The sequence below is a fragment of the Lithobates pipiens genome, unplaced genomic scaffold (genome assembly GCF_037356315.1).
Source record: "Lithobates pipiens isolate NorthernLeopardFrog02 unplaced genomic scaffold, aLitPip1_a1.2 Scaffold_18, whole genome shotgun sequence".
Classification (NCBI taxonomy): Eukaryota; Metazoa; Chordata; class Amphibia; order Anura; family Ranidae; genus Lithobates; species Lithobates pipiens.
In genome coordinates this window covers 487,771,466-487,787,884 of record NW_027507758.1, presented here as the reverse complement: position 1 = coordinate 487,787,884, position 16,419 = coordinate 487,771,466, and the positions used below count along the sequence as shown (strand labels likewise).

At 44.8% G+C, this 16,419-nt stretch overlaps 1 protein-coding gene across 1 annotated transcript; it reads left to right on the top strand.

Moving 5' to 3' along the window:
* Positions 1–556: 556 nt before the first annotated feature.
* LOC143988727 (uncharacterized) lies at positions 557–11,723 on the top strand. The gene is made up of 6 exons (XM_077488519.1): positions 557–675; positions 4,483–4,536; positions 7,106–7,198; positions 9,485–9,532; positions 10,606–10,742; positions 10,847–11,723. The coding sequence occupies exons 1-6, from the start codon at positions 609–611 to the stop codon at positions 11,477–11,479; spliced, it is 1,032 nt and encodes a 343-aa protein (XP_077344645.1). The 5' UTR covers positions 557–608; the 3' UTR covers positions 11,480–11,723.
* The last annotated feature ends 4,696 nt before the right edge of the window (positions 11,724–16,419 follow it).

The following is a 16,419-nucleotide window of genomic DNA, read 5'->3' as shown; positions in this document are numbered from 1 at the left end:
TTGTAGTGCATTTACAAACACTGCACTTTGTTTTGTTTTTTGGCATCATTTTTTTTCTCTATATTTTGTATGCAAACGTTTTCCCCGTGCATTTATGCACGTTCTGTTGCTTTTACCTGCGTTTATGCTCCTTCCTGTGTGGAAAGATGCATGTTGCTGTAGTGTCAGGTTTCTGTGCCATCTGTGTTCCATTGGGAAGATTCCCACTAACTTCCTCTCCTATAGCCACAACAGGAAACTAGAAAATCCCTCCAAAGTGAGGGAATCCCTGTTTTTTACCAATGCTAGTGTCCCCATTGGAAGATTTTCCCCTCTATTACCAGTCTGGGGACAATCCAAAATTTGGATTTTTTTTTGTGACAATGGTAAACGGGGCAATTAGAGAATCTGAATCTCCCCAATGGGGGGCACAGAAAACTGTACAATCCTGGCAGGTGTACTAATCCCTCTCCATTCTTTCCAAACTACAAAAAAAATTGCCTTTAGTTATACTTTACCTTTGTTATTAGGTATACTCACAGTGTTTTTTTTTTTTTACAGTTCCAAGTAAACTGGCAAAAAGTATTCTTGCTGCTAAGGCAGGAGATTTAACTAGTGGCATCCCGTCTATGCCTAAGGAAGTCACTGAGGAGACCATGTCTATTATTAAAGACAAGGAAAAGGGATCATTATATGGTAAGCATTAATTGTCATATATAAAATTGTATTAAGGTGTGTGTGTGTGTGTCTATATGTACCGTAGTGTAGACTGAAGAGAGAGTTGGAGCACAATAAGCACAATTATTAGTGGCAAAACCCCCAGCAATGTTTCCGTGAACACAATACTAACCCCCAGCGTTGTCAGTGGATGCAATAGTAAACCCTAACATTGGTACTTGGTTAGTGTGTTAATTGACATCCCACCCCCATTGGTGATTAGTTGCTCTGGTTTTCTTTAACCCCCTCACTGGTGGTTGGTGGCAATGGATTTTAAACTCCTCCCCCCTTATTGGTGGTCAATGGCAGTGTTTATTTAACCGCCCTCATTGATGGGCATTGGCGATAATTATTTAATCCCCTCCATCAGTGGTAAATGAGAGTTTACCTTCCACAAATTTGTGGTCCTCCTTTTTTTTTTTTTTACCTTTTCACCCTCATTAAGGCTAATTTCACATCTGTGTGGGTGGAGCTGCTGCGGGACCCGCACAAATACTGGCAGCCGCAACCACCCAAACAGAGAAACGCGGGACCTGTGGGTGAGTGCCATTAATCCTAATGGCACGCTGCCCAGACTGGAAATTACAACTCTACTGGGAAATGAGGTTCCTGTGTGGGGTGCGATTTAAAAAAAATAGTGCGGGGGCGTGGCTGAGAACGACATGTGAGAGGACGTGCATCACGGAGCTCCCGCAGTGATCCTTCAACGATCCTCTTCCCAGCCTGCTACAACACCCGAAATCGGGTTGATCCCCGCTGATGTGCCTGGAGTCACTGCAAAGGTCTGCGGAGAACATGCTGACCCAAAAACATGCGGAGGCCGGGATGCCGGATTTCCAACATGGCGCCGCGGCACCTCTCTCACAACATGCACGAGGCACGGAGAAGAATAAAGAAGCCGGTAAGGCCCCTAAGACCCCTAAAAGTACAGCGAAAGACCCCCCGAGGGACATGCTATACTATTCCCAGAAAATAGTGCCCCAGATGGCCCAGGGGAGTGGGGAGGACATGCCTGCCACCCCTGCTGTATTCCACACTCAGCATGAGGAGGGGAGTCACGCACAGGGCCCTGCAACGTCCCCCAGCCAGAGCCTTCCTGACATGGAAGAGGAGGATGAGGAAGAGGAAGCAGTTCAGCCCTCCCTGGCAGACATAGTAAGGGCATTACAGAAATGCACAGCTTCAGTTCACACTCTGCAGGATCAATTTGGTGGTCTGAAGGAAGAACTGGGGTTGATTAGGTGTGATCCACAGAAAACGAGGGAGTGCACTACCGCGACCGAAGGCCGCATCAGTGAGATAGAGGACAAGCTAACACCCCTGTTAAGAGATACGCAAATCACAGCCAGGATTGCGAGGGCAAATGAACTTAAATCCGATGAAATTGAAAACCGCCTGAGACGGAACAATATCCGTATTGTGGGGCTCCCTGAGAAGACGGAGGGTAGGGACCCCGCGGACTTTGTTGAACAATGGCTATTGGAGGTATTTGTGAAAGATGTGTTCACCCCAAAAATCATGTTATACGCAGACGATACCATGCTACTCCTGGGAGACACATCTGATTCCCTGCGGGAGGCTATGGAGACATTAGGAAAGTTTGGAGTTTATTCGGGACTGACCATAAATTGGACCAAATCCTCCCTGCTGCTGCTGGATGCCAAACCGGACAGTGGAGGTCGGATAATACATGACGTGCCGGTGTCCACGGGTATGAAGTACTTGGGTATACAGGTCACGTGAGAACCACTTGACTATATTTCCCTTAACCTGACCCCACTATTACATAGAATTCGAAACAAAACCAAAATTTGGTCCCGTCTTAAGATGTCTCTGGTCGGAAGAGTTAACCTGATAAAGATGATCTTTATGCCCCAACTTATATATTCTGCACAATACCCCTATGGTAATTCCTCTGAAGTTTTTTCGCATTATCAATTTTCCACTCAATTTTTAGAGATTTCATTTGGTTAGATAAACCCCCAAGGATAAAACTAGAACGACTACAAAAGTCCAAGGAGGCAGGGGGCCTTGCCCTCCCTAATCCTTGGGCCTACTACCTGGCAGCGCAGGCACAGCATATAGCCAGGGCTATGCCAGAGGGGTCGGGGGGAGAGGAGGGGACCATACCTTTGGAACCAATTAGGGCCCTGATGTGCTTGGCTCGTGGCCATGGCGATGTACCCTCGGGTATGGAGGCCTTGGCTTACACAAAATCAAACAAACGATTGCCCACTTACGCTCTTATGCAGAAAATCTGGAATAAACTTCGACAACTGCAGGGGGTGGAGGGCTTCACTGAGTACAGCCCAATATGGGAGAATAGGCACTATGAGGAGCTATTATTGCTGGTTTGTGGCACTCGGTGGAAGAGATATGGGGTTACGCATTTGGGACAAATTTTTACAGCAGGGAGGCTGACCCCCTTCCCCCGATTTGAGGGAGAGATTTCATCTCCCACAGTCCATGCTCTTCTACTACCTACAACTGCAACATGCAGTGAAGGCGCAGGCTGGGGGGACCCCGTGGACTCTTTCACTGACCCCGATCTTCCAATCTATGGCTAACGTAACACAGTTCCAGGGCTTTATCTCTATAACTTACTCTATGGTCCTTACTGCCTGCCTCAGAGGCTTTCCGCAGATGGCACTAAATAAATGAAAGAGGGATTTCGGTACATTTGAGGATGAGCAATGGGAGGAGGCACTACAGGCAGTACAATATTGTTCGGTAAATGTGGCCCAGTGGCTATCTCAATTATATATTGTGCTCAGAGTACACTACACACCTGACAGACTGTTTGGGGGTGCGACAGGACTCAGGCTGCCCCAGGTGCGCGAGAGACCACGGGGATTTGATCCACCTGCTGTGGAGATGCCCCAAACTGCACTTATTCTGGACAGGGGCACTGGGCAATATTAACAGAGTGTTTCAGACTACCATACCCTCAGACCCAAAACCATGTCTACTCAGGATCCTAGACGACGTTTCCATGGGGGACAATAGTAGACAGGCCGTGGCTAGGGCCCCGTTCCAAGCACGAAAGATCGACATTGGAAAGCGACCGAGCCTCCGGCACTGGGGGAGTGGATTGCCCAAATGGGGGACACCATTAGGATGGAAAAGTATATCTTTCAACATAGAGGGCGACCGGAAAAGTTTGAGAAACTCTGGGCACTCTGGTTGGATACTCTCTGCCTTTCTCCGGTTGATCTGGTCATGGACAGACTGCTGACATAAAAGCAGGGGAAGTGAGATTTGAGTTGGGGGGGGGGGGCACTAACTGTTAGACACCTAGGCAATTTTTTATGGGTGAATCGAGGCACAGCCAGGATATATGGTGTCAATATCTAAGGTGGTTGGGATGATATGGCGTGAGAAGTTGTGAAATAAATGCTTGAATATTCCTTTTGTAGAGATGAATAAGTTTGTGCTGTGACAAGAATCTATGCTTGAGATGTAAGCTGCAAGTTGTACTTATATGTTTTTGTTATTTAATAAACTTTCTCTGATTTAAAAAAATTAATAAAAATAGTGCAGGGACCTCTTTCCTGTGTGTCTTTGGACATGGAAGCCATTCAAATGACTGGGCTCACATGCCTGCACAAACCGCGCCCGTGTGTGAACCTAGCCTAATGGTCATTGGCTGTGTTTTATTGACCCTTCTAGTTAATGGTCACGTTTATTTAACCTCCTAATGATGGTCATTGTTTACCGCATTTGTTATGTAGTTGTGTGTGTGTGTATTTCTGTGCCTCATTCTAATGTCTGTTATTTCTTTTATAGACAAATCAAAAGATGATCCCCAGGCATCTAGAGAGAAGGATCTTCAGAAAAAGAGTAAGGCTAAAATAATGTTACATTTGCATCAATTCACAAAGCTATAACATAAAGATAAGGATCTTTATTTTTTGCCCATTTGACTTTATTTTCAAATGTCATTGGCTCTCACCTGTCACTTTTTTAAAATAAGGATCCTTATTTCTGGGGCTTTAGCTTTGTGAACTGAGCCCATTCTCTGAAATGCTTATGAATGCACATAGCATTGATAGTCTGCTCATTAATTGTACCAGAGAGATAGTATAGGGCAGTGATGGTGAAATTTGGCACCTCAGATGTTTTGGAACTACATTTCCCAAGATGCTCATGTACTCTGCAGTGTAGGACATGCAGCATGTGGGTTAACCGTAGACTGTAGAAAATATACATGCAGAATAAAATAAATAAAAACAAATCAACAATTTTGAAAATCATCCTCTTAATGTGCCACTATAATTAAAAATAAAAACATAGCTAGGAAGTTAGCGTTTTTCTTAGCAGAAGAAACTTTGCTGGAATTTTTTGCTAAATTAAAACCCTCTTTCTCTCACCTGGCATTGTTTTAATTAATCTATAGGGGTGCACCGATACATTCTTTTTTATTTTATTTTTATTTTTATTTTTTTAGTACTCACCGATACTTACCGCAACTGTTTTGTTTTAACTTCAGCTGTCAGCAATGGTACAAAGCATTGAAAAGTTATTTACAATAGCAAAAAAAAAAGTTTTAATTATCGTTTATAAAATGGACGTGAACAAAAGAAAAAAAAAAGCAGGAAAATTATTAAATGGAGGATAATAGGGAGTTAAGGCTGATTAGAGTAAATTAAGGGTTAATAAGGGATTAAACAGAGGAACATTTTTTCATCCTTTGATCTGAAGACAAATAAACAAAAACCAAGCCTGAAGGTATCGGTTTCAGGTATCGGTGCATTTGCACGAGTACCGATACTTGTGCAAATAATCGGTATCGCCACGGATACTAGTATCGGTGCAACCCTAATAATGTACACTGCTTGTGGGGCATGTGCAGTGCAAAGCACACTCCAGCATTATTTCGGCATGTGTAAGATGCAGGGAATGCATCCTAGTGTCAGGAATAATGTAACTCCTGCGGGCATGCCCAGACTTTACATCAGAAATGGCCGAGCGATGGTAGAATAGGAAAGCCAAGAATTTCGGGGGGCCCTAGCAAGCAGAATGACATGGGACAGCAAGGGAGAGTACTTTTCTGTCATTGCTGGAGGAGTCTGTCATAATGTGGTCATGTCAGGAATTCACAACTGTTCTGTATCCTTTACAAACACATGGCCACTGGCCTTTGCAACAAGGAGCACATGGAAGGGCGACACATATAAATCTAAACCAAACAAAATTCCTAGCTCAAGTTACCAACCAGCCTGCAACCAACCAAATTATCCTGACTAACAATATGCGTTAAAGACAGGGGTTTCATTTGCACACATTTGCAAATACATGAGTAAGTTGTAGAGTCACTTCATGGCACCCCAGTATTACCTGCAGTCCTAACTCTAAATATTGAGAGCCTCTATAGTAAAAGCACATGCATTATAATGGATAGGCTTAGGGCAGGTGGGCCTGGAGGGAGCCCACCCCTCTTTTAGGGCACAGGAGCACACTGGACACCCAGCATATATTGCAGTGCCAGCAAAGGTGTCCAGTGTGACCACCCCCACCAGATTTCCAACATTACAAACAAATGGCCACTGCCCCCGCTTATAACTGGCCTTTGCACATGTCTTGTGCATGCTTTCTGTGTTACCTTAAGGATAACTCCAAGTTATTATCTTGGAATACAGAACAATTAGTCTCTAATATTGTGGAAATGAGGGGAATAGGATGGATTCAGTAGTTCGACAAAAGACAGTTAAGCAGGGATGTCTCCTTTTGGTTCACAGAATGCTGTGTGTTGTCAGCCAAAACAGGACATTAAGAGCAGAGTGCATTTCTGGCAGATTAGCAGATATTCTGTACTTGCAGGGCATTTTAAAGGGATAAAACATGAGGAAATGTGTACATATTGTAGAGATGAACAGTATACATTCCTATTGGACCAGTGTATACATACAGATATTAAATGTAACCAGATATAGAGTATGGTCCTCCTAGTACAAGGTTATACCCACCATAGCAATATAGTAGCTGTCTGCCTAGTGATAGATTACTATAGTACAGTGATGGCGAACCTTGGCACTCCAGATGTTTTGAAACTACATTTCCCATGAATTCTAATGATGCTCAACTACACTTCAGAGTGCAGGAGCATCATGGGAAATGTAGTTCCAAAACATCTGGGGTGCCAAGGTTCGCCATCACTGCTATAGTAGCTTATTGAATACAATAAAAGGTTTGGTATTTACAATTGCCCTTGTAAGTCGCACCTGAATGGCAAAATAGGAATCTAAAAATGTAGGTTTACAAACCCCTATTAAATCAGGGTGGTGGGGATAGAACAAATATTGCTAGCTCATACAGATAAAAGGATATGACAGATGTCGTTGTCACTGAATCTTGTCTTTCTACTAAATGCAGTTCACCCATTTTTAATATTTTTTTCATTCTTTTACAGAGTCAAGATTTTTTTCAAAAATTAAAAAATTCTTTGCTGTTGAGAAGGAACCAGAAACAGGCATGTATGAGGACTATATACTGCCTGCTACAGGTTTGTGTAACTATATCTTTATTTACTATATATATTTGTACAGGATGAAATGGACCAATCTTAACCATTTACCGACTGGCTCATGTACATATACGTCGGCAGTTTAAAGATGGATATCTCGGTAATGGCAGCAGCTGCTGCCATAACCGAGGTATTCATCTTTTGAGCTGGCGGTCCTGTTTATGATAATAGTGGTCTCTGCGGCGGATTCACCGCAAGATCAGTGGTGGGAGAGGGGGTCCCCCCTTCTCACTGCTCTCCCGCACCCTCCGCCACTTACCAGAGCCGTCAGCAGCGGCGGAGGCGATTGGGTCCTATCGGTGGCTGGGTATGGAGATGAGGGAGTCTAAGATGGCCCCCACCCATCTCCATACCATAGCAGGGTGGAACGACGTCAAAACGTGACTTCTGCCCATACCTCTTAAAGGCACTTTTTTTTTCCAAATGACAAAACTTCTATTTTTTTTTTATTTTATTGCATTTACATCCAAATTTGAGTTCTGAGGACTTTTTGACCCCAGATCTCATATTTAAAAGGACCTGTCATGCTTTTTTCTATTACAAGGGATGTTTACTATCCTTGTAATAGGAATAAAAGCGAGCCAAATTTCTTTTTTTTTTTTGTTTTTTTTTGTTTTTTTTTTACAAAACAGTGTAGAAATAAAATCTAATAAAATAAATAAGAAAAAAACACCCATTTTTTTTAAAGCATCCCGGTGAGCTTATGCACAGAAGCGAATGCATATGTGAGTAGCGCCCGCATATGAAAACGGTGGTCAAACCACACATGTGAGGTATTGCCATGATCGTTAGAGCGAGAGCAATAATTCTAGCCCTTGACCTCCTCTGTAACTCAAAACATGCAACCTGTAGGGTTTTATTAAAACATTTTTTAAATGTCCGCTATGGAGATTTTTAAGGGTAAAAGTTTGTCCCCATTCCACGAACGGGTGCAATTTTGAAACAGGACATGTTGGGTATCAATTTACTTGCTGTAACATTATCTTTCACAATATTAAAAAAAATTGGGCTAACTTTACTGTTGTCTTATTTTTTTTATTCAAAAAAGTGATTTAAAAAAAAAAAAAAAGTGTGCTTGTAAGACACCGCTGCACAAATACGATGTGATAAAAGTATTGCAATGACCCCCATTTTATTCTCTAGGGTGTTAGAGGGAAAAAAAATTTATGTTTGGGGGTACTAAGTAATTTTCTAGCAAAAAAGTGTTTTTAACTTGTAAACACAGTCTGAAAAAGAGGCCCGGTCTTAAAGGGCTCATTAATAAAAAAATAAAAAAAGAGCCGATATCCCTATCTACTCCTTCTTCCCCCCCCCTTTTTTTTTTTTTTTTTTTTTTTTTTTTTTAATACTGCACTTCACTTCTCACGCTGCATCCTGTCTATTCAAAAAAAAAATCAGTCTGCAGAGTATAGAGGGCAAAGACCGTTGGAGTTCTCTCTGCTCAGTGCTTTTCAAAATGAGTCCCTAATGCCTAGTACACACTAGTACAGTGATCTCCCCTGCTGTCCTATTGAGTTGTGGCGGGGGTGGGGGAATATCGCCCATTGGATGAGAGCGCTGACCGGGAGCCAATTAGCAGGGCTTTTTTACGGTTTTTCCTCTTCATCAAAAGTCAGCTTAATGGCCGGCTTCTGTTGGACTAGCTGCAGCACATACGGCTGAGTGTCGGCCAGTTTCTATCGAACTGACCGATTCCGCCCGACATTCGGCCCGTGTGTATGGGGTTTAAAGTGATACTAAAGTTTATTATTTTTAAAGAAACAAAAAAAAATTATTATTTACCTACGCTGTGAAATGGTTTTGCCTGGAGCAGCCCAGATCCTCCTCTTCTCTGGGTCCCTCTTCGGTGCTCATGGCCCCTTCCTCCTGTTAAGTGCCCCCCACAGCAAGCAGCTTGCTACGAGGGGGCACCTGAGCCAAGCCACAGCTCCCTGTGTCCATTCAGACACAGAGCTGCAGTTCGGCCCCGCCCCTCTCTCCCCGATTGGCTAACTGACCTTGACGGCAGCGGGAGCCAATGGCGCCGCTGCTGTATCTCAACCAATCCTGGACGGCTGAGGCACTTGTACACATCGCTGGACAGAGATCGGGCTCAGATAAGTATTAGGGGGGCTACTACACACATTATCTGAATGGATAGAATTCTGACTTTAAGTGACAGTTGGTTAATGGTTAATTAACAGTTGGTCTGTGGTTAATGCACTTTACATGTTTTTGATGTTCTAATCCTTTTTGTTTTTGCTTTTTTTTTTTTTCTCTTAACAGAAGAACCTTCTCCAGACCAGATAGTCGCTACAACAGAAATTGTTAATGGTAAGTGTAAATGTAACTTTTTATACATTTTATATTGCTATAGATTTATGTATAACGCTCCTTTTCCCTTTTAGACTTGTTTTCTCAAAATACATTTTGCCTTCTCTTGAATTCTCGTTAAAGCGTGCACGTTGCAAAAATGAATCTGTCAAAGTAGATGTAACTGTATAAAAACATTGTAAATCCTTAATTGTCTGGTGAGAAACTGGTATTTCTGGGAATGTTGATCTCCTGGGTCCTCTGAAGTTCTCAATGGTTTCTTCCACCCACCTGCAAGTCACCACTGTATCCTATAATGTGGTGGAGGTCAGAAACAGCAAACGGGTTTCCTTGTAAAGCTATGATTTCACACATCACTGTTATTATTATTATTATTATTATTATACAGGTTTTATAAAGCGCCAACAGTTTGCTCAGCGCTTTACAACATGAGGGCAGACATTAGTTACATTACAATTTGGTACAAGAGGAATCAGAATGCCCTGCTCGTTAGAGCTTACAATCTAAAACATGTGGCTGTTCAGTCATTTCTTATTTATAAGGCTTCCCCTATTTCTCACCAAGATAGTTAGGGCCGGTTCACACTGCGACGCGAGGCAAGGCGACACGGCTCGCCTCGCCTCGCTCCCGCAAGTCGCCCCCATTCTGTACAATGGAACCGTTCTGAGAGGAGCGACTCGAGTCGCTCCGACTCAGAAAAAAGGTTCCTGTACTACTTTGGGGCGACTTCGGGGGCGACTTGCATTGACTTCTATACAGAAGTCCTCTGCAAGTCGCCGCTGAGGTCCGTGCAGGTCGCGGCGAGGCAAGTCGGAGACGCCTCGCCGCGCATCGCTGTGTGAACCGGCCCTTAGTTATTAATCTCTGTACGGTTCACGAAGGTTCAAAATAATTTTAAAGCACAAAACATGTCTTATTTAAAAAAAAAAAAAGGTAGAAAAAGATGAAAAATGTCTTAAATGCAATGCCCTGTATTTCTGTCAATCCTATATATTTCTGAAAATGGCTGTTATGAATAATAATTTTTAGAAACCATTTCATTTAAACTTCCTTTTTGTTTTTATTTTTTTCAGTTATGGTTAAAAGGTTAACGGAAGGAGCAGAGATATTCATCACCAGCTATTCAGAATCCCAGGCAACTTGGTATTATCTAGCGGCTTTCTTGGTACTTCTCATCCTCATCTTATCTACAGTCGGCTTCTGCTGCTTTGTAAGTATTGGCATTTATAGTTTGTCATTTACTTTTATTTCTTTAGCAGCTGTCTGTTTTGTTTATACAGGAATTGACTTATGTTTTGGTTTTTGTGTTAACAGCAATGGGAACGACAGCAACGACAACAATGGCTGCAGCAACAGATTGATGAACTGGAATCTCAGCCTATCGAGGAGGATTTAAAGGAGACTGAGCCTAATGAAAAAGGTTCAGAGGCTGAGACTAAAGACTCTTCAGTTCTTGGGTTCATCAGAAAAGTAATATCATTCGCCCGTGGTAGTCTTAAAATGACCCAACAGGTTGGACAGGAGGGCCCAGCAGTACAGGTTGGGCAGGAGGGCCCAGCAGTACAGGTTGGGCAGGAGGGCCCAGCAGTACAGGTTGGGCAGGAGGGCCCAGCAGTACAGGTTGGGCAGGAGGGCCCAGCAGTACAGGTTGGGCAGGGGGGCACAGCAGTACAGGTTGAGCAGGGGGGCACAGCAGTACAGGTTGAGCAGGGGGACACAGCAGTACAGGATGAGCAGGGGGACACAGCAGTACAGGATGAGCAGGGGGACACAGTAGTACAGGTTGAGCAGGGGGACACAGTAGTACAGGTTGAGCAGGGGGACACAGTAGTACAGGTTGAGCAGGAGGGCACAGTAGTACAGGTTGAGCAGGAGGGCACAGAAGTACAGGTTGGGTTCATTAGAAAATTAATCTCATTTGCCCGTGATAGGATTAAAATGATATAACAGGTTGGGTTGGAGGGCACAGTACAGGTTGGGTAGTAGGGTTCAGGGCCAGTAGGAGGGCACAGTACAGGTTGGGCAGGAGGGCACAGTGTGAGGCGGGTAGAAGCACACATAAGGGTTCAGGGTGGGTAGGAGGGCACACTGTGGGGCGTGTAGGATTGCACAGTACAGGTAGAACAGGAGTGCACAGGATGGGGTGTGGAAGGAGGGTGCAGGGCATTTAGGAGTGTACAGGGTTGGCTGAGGGGGTCACATTACCAGGGGGAAGGAGGGCATAGTATGGGGGGGGCAGCAGGGCACAGTGCAGTGGGGGGGGCACAATACAGGGGGTCACTACTGACCATGCACTAGGCAGAGCTCTGTCTCCCATCCGTGCATTGTACACAGCCTGAGCACAGGCACTAAGATCACCTAATCCCACACTGCACACACTGGAGCTGAAATCCAATTCCCTTACACACACAGTATCCTCCATGTGCACATTGTATAGCTGGCTACTGTGTTTAGTTCTGATCTGTGGAATTCCATGGTCAGAAAAGCAGCTCAGTTGCAGTAGCCAGCTATACATTGTGCATCGTAGCTGTGTGACTGTGCTCAAGCTGTGTGTACCGTGCAGAGTTGGGAGATGCCAGCACAGTATTAGGAGTGGTGGAGGGCTTAATCGGGGGGGGGGGGGGGGTTGGGGGGGAGCAGCTCTGTCTCTGGGACCCGTGTGTGTCCCAGAAGGCAGCGCGGGGATATGAAGTGGCGTAGACTCCCGTGTCTATGCCCGGAAGTCTTAGACGGGTATCTGCACCCCCTCAAAGGTGCCAAATGTGACACCGGAGGGGGGAAGGGTTCCGAAAAGCGGGGGGTTACATTTTTGTGTGAACCGTCGCTTTAACACCTATGAGGAGGAGCGTGGAAAAGTCGGGGGTGGGGGGTGGGGGGTTGGAGTGGGGCGTGGCTCTGGGGGACCAAACTGCAGTGCCTGTCCTACCACCTCCGATTCGGTTCCACACTTGCCCTCAGCTTATTTCCACTTGCCTAATGCGAGCAGGCGAGTGGAAATTGAGGGCTGCACAGCATATGGACCTACAGTGCCTTGCGAAAGTATTTGGCCCCCTTGAACTTTTCAACCTTTTGCCACATTTCAGGCTTCAAACATAAAGATATAAAATTTTAATTTTTTGTGAAGAATCACCAACAAGTGGGACACAATTGTGAAGTGGAACGAAATCTATTGGATATTTTAAACTTTTTAGCAAATAAAAAACTGAAAAGTGGTGTGTGCAAAATTATTCGGCCCCTTTACTTTCAGTGCAGCAAACTCACTCCAGAAGTTCAGCGAGGATCTCTGAATGATCCAAAGTTGTCCTAAATGACTGATGGTGATAAATAGAATCCACCTGTGTGTAATCAAGTCTCTGTATAAATGCACCTGCTCTGTGATAGTCTCAGGGTTCTGTTGAAAGCGCAAAGAGCATCATGAAGACCAAGGAACACACCAGGCAGGTCCGTAATACTGTTGTAGAGAATTTAAAGCCGGATTTGGATACAAAAAGATTTCCCAAGCTTTAAACATCCCAAGGAGCACTGTGCAAGCGATCATTTTGAAATGGAAGGAGTATCAGACCACTGCAAATCTACCAAGACCTGGCCGTCCCTCTAAACTTTCAGCTCAGACAAGGAGAAGACTGATCAGAGATGCAGCCAAGAGGCCCATGATCACTCTGCGTGAACTGCAGAGAACTACAGCTGAGGTGGGAGAGTCTGTCTATAGGACAACAATCAGTCGTACACTGCACAAATCTGGCCTTTATGGAAGAGTGGCAAGAAGAAAGCCATTTCTCAAAGATATCCATAAAAAGTCTTGTCTAAAGTTTGCCACAAGCCACCTGGGAGACACACCAAACATGTGGAAGAAGGTGCTCTGGTCAGATGAAACCAAAATCAAACTTTTTGCCCACAATGCAAAACGATATGTTTGGCGTAAAAGCAACACAGCTCATCACCCTCAACACACCATCCCCACTGTCAAACATGGTGGCAGCATCATGGTTTGGGCCTGCTTTTCTTCAGCAGGGACAGGGAAGATGGTTAAAATTGAGGGGAAAATGGATGCAGCCAAAAATAGGACCATGCTGCATGAAAACCTGTTGGAGTCTGCAAAAGACCTGAAACTGGGACAGAGATTTATCTTCCAACAAGACAATGATCCCAAACAAACAGCAAAATCTACAAAGGAATGGTTCACAAATAAACGTATTTAGGTGTTAGAATGGCCAAGTCAAAGTCCAGACCTGAATCCAATCGAGAATCTGTGGAAAGAGCTGAAAACTGCTGTTCACAAACGCTCTCCATCCATCCTCACTGAGCTCGAGCTGTTTTTAAAGGAAGAATGGGCAAGAATTTCAGTCTCTTGATGTGCAAAACCGATAGAGACATACCCCAAGCGACTTGCAGCTGTAATCACAGCAAAAGGTGGCTCTACAAAGTATTAACGCAAGGGGGCCGAATAATTTTGCATGCCCCACTTTTCATTTTTTTATTAGTTAAAAAGGTTTCAAAAACCCAATAGATTTTGTTCCACTTCACAATTGTGTCCCACTTGTTGGTGATTCTTCACAAAATATAAAAATTTTATATCTTTATGTTTGAAGCCTGAAATGTGGCAAAAGGTTGAAAAGTTCAAGGGGGTCGAATACTTTCGCAAGGCACTGTACAGCATTGCTTCCAGCTGGCTATGCTGTTTGTATATGCTTAATAATAATTTCTCCAGTCATCTTCCAGGACGGCACACCTGAGAGATGACTAGTCCCACCTGACAGGAAGCGCAATCAACAGACAAAGGTTAAAACCCCCGCCCTTCCCCTCCCCTGCACCTTGGTGTAGTGATTAGAACTTTCACCTAGCAGCAATAGGGTCACTGGTTCAAATCCCGACCACAACACCATCTGCCCACACCATCTGCCTGGAGTTTGCATGTTCTCCCTGTGCCTGCGTGGGTTTCCTCCGGGTACTCTGGTATCCTCCCACACTCCAAAAGACATGCCGGTATGTTAATCTGGCCCTGTCTACAAATTGGCCCTAGCATGTGTATGTGTTTGTAAGCAGGTCGGGACTCTACGGGGTAAATGACCGCTCTATATCAAGATGCAGCTCAACTCAACCTCAGTTCTTGACTGTGTTTCCCTGGTACAGTGAAACGTTTGTTTCTTATCGTACATCACGGGACACAGAGCTATAGTAGTTACTCTGTGGGTTATAGGCCACCTTCAGGTGATGGACACTGGCACGCCCTAAATTAAAAAGTGCACTCCCTATATAACCCCTCCCACTGGTGGGATTACCTCTGTTTTTTCGCTAGTGTTTAAGGTGTTGGTCACAAGTGAAGATGTGCTGTGCTGAGCTCCACTGGAGCAATCATTGCTGGGGCTAGCCATGCAGACCAGATCCATTCAGTGTTTTTTTGGCTGAGAAGTGGTCGGAGGAGGGGGGTTTGGAGCACTAGGCTACAGAGGCTTTAAAGTGCACTCTTTTTTAGATGCACACAGCTTATGGAGGGACACAGAACTGACAGGTGCATGTGATTGTGAAAGACATAGGCATTCCCAGGCAGCGTTTACTTAGGCACCAGACTGAGTTTTGGTAGCAGCGGCAGTTGCTGAATTACAGGGCTCAGCAGTCAGTGCATTTTTTGTGGTACCTCTACCCTTTGTTGCTTTGTGCTATGGGTAGAAGAGGTACAAGTACCCCGAAGAATAGGGGCTCTAAGGGGTCCCCTTAAGGCTCTGAGGACTCCCCCCCCCTGCAGGACCCGGGGAGGCTGGCCAGGGAGAGCCGTCGGGGTCAGGGGCTGCAACTGCTGCTGGCACTTCAGCCCCTGTGTACATTAAACAGGAGGTTTTTTCCTTAACCATAAACGGTTTTCAGGCGCGCCATTCAGCTGCAGCACGGATTTGTCTTGGTAGCAACAGCGTTTGCTCCCACAATACATAAAGCTGTGACTCTAGTGCTGTAGGAGGTGATTTCACCACCACAGTTAAAAAAAAAAAAAGAGCATATATGCCGAAACATGGGGGCAGCAGGGGTGGAGGAGTGATTTTGCTCCTAATACTGCGTACATACGGTCGAAATTCCGACGGAAGGCTTGCCCGTGGAAAAGTTTGACTGTGTGTATGCGGCCTAACTTTTTTGCGGGAGGATGGCCCCATGCTTCGGCATATATAAATGGTGCATGTATGCCCATCATTAGAAGTGGGTGGATGAAGGGAGGTATTCTAATGGTGGGCATACCTCCTGATCAATCTTTTTTTCGTTCAGCCAACAGGCTGCATGAAAAAAAAGATTACAATATATGTCCAAGAACGGCCAGCGATGTACTGGTATGTTGCTGGACTTTGAATGGTTATACCAGAATGATGCCTGTGGGTTTAGGTATCATCTTGGTATCAATTTTTCTTTCTCTTACATCACGGGACACAGAGAGTCAGTAATTACTGATGGGTTATAGGATATCACAAGGTGATTGGACACTGGCACACCCTAGACAGGAAGTTCAATTCCCCATATAACCCCTCCCCCTACTGGAGGTACCTCAGTTTTTTCGCCAGTGTCTTAGCTGTTGGTCACAAGGATGTGCTGTGCTGAGCTCCGCTGGAATATCCTTACTGGGGCCAGCCATGCAACCGGATCCATTAAAAGTGTCTTTTCCAGAATGAATTGGATGGTACCCGGGCCTCGTGTCCGAAGAAACAAGGTTTTCCCTGTAATGCTTCTCTTTTTAGAGAGCTGGACCCTGGGACCCAGTATTTGTTTTTTTCAGCCATATTCCTGGCAGGGTTCTTTAGGGGCCCAGAACTATTCAAGGGGGCCCCAGTCTCTGAAGGTTTTTTCCAAATGGAACCCACCGTGAGAGGTGAAGATTGGGTCTGTTATTTAGACCCTGCAGCTGGATA

Bases quoted from the DNA above. Each gene is read 5' to 3' on its own strand.
- LOC143988727 (XM_077488519.1), top strand. From the start codon at position 609: ATGCCTAAGGAAGTCACTGAGGAGACCATGTCTATTATTAAAGACAAG. The intron at 676-4,482 runs GTAAGCATTAAT...TTTCTTTTATAG, and splicing joins GGAAAAGGGATCATTATATG to ACAAATCAAAAGATGATCCC. The intron at 4,537-7,105 runs GTAAGGCTAAAA...ATTCTTTTACAG, and splicing joins GAAGGATCTTCAGAAAAAGA to AGTCAAGATTTTTTTCAAAA.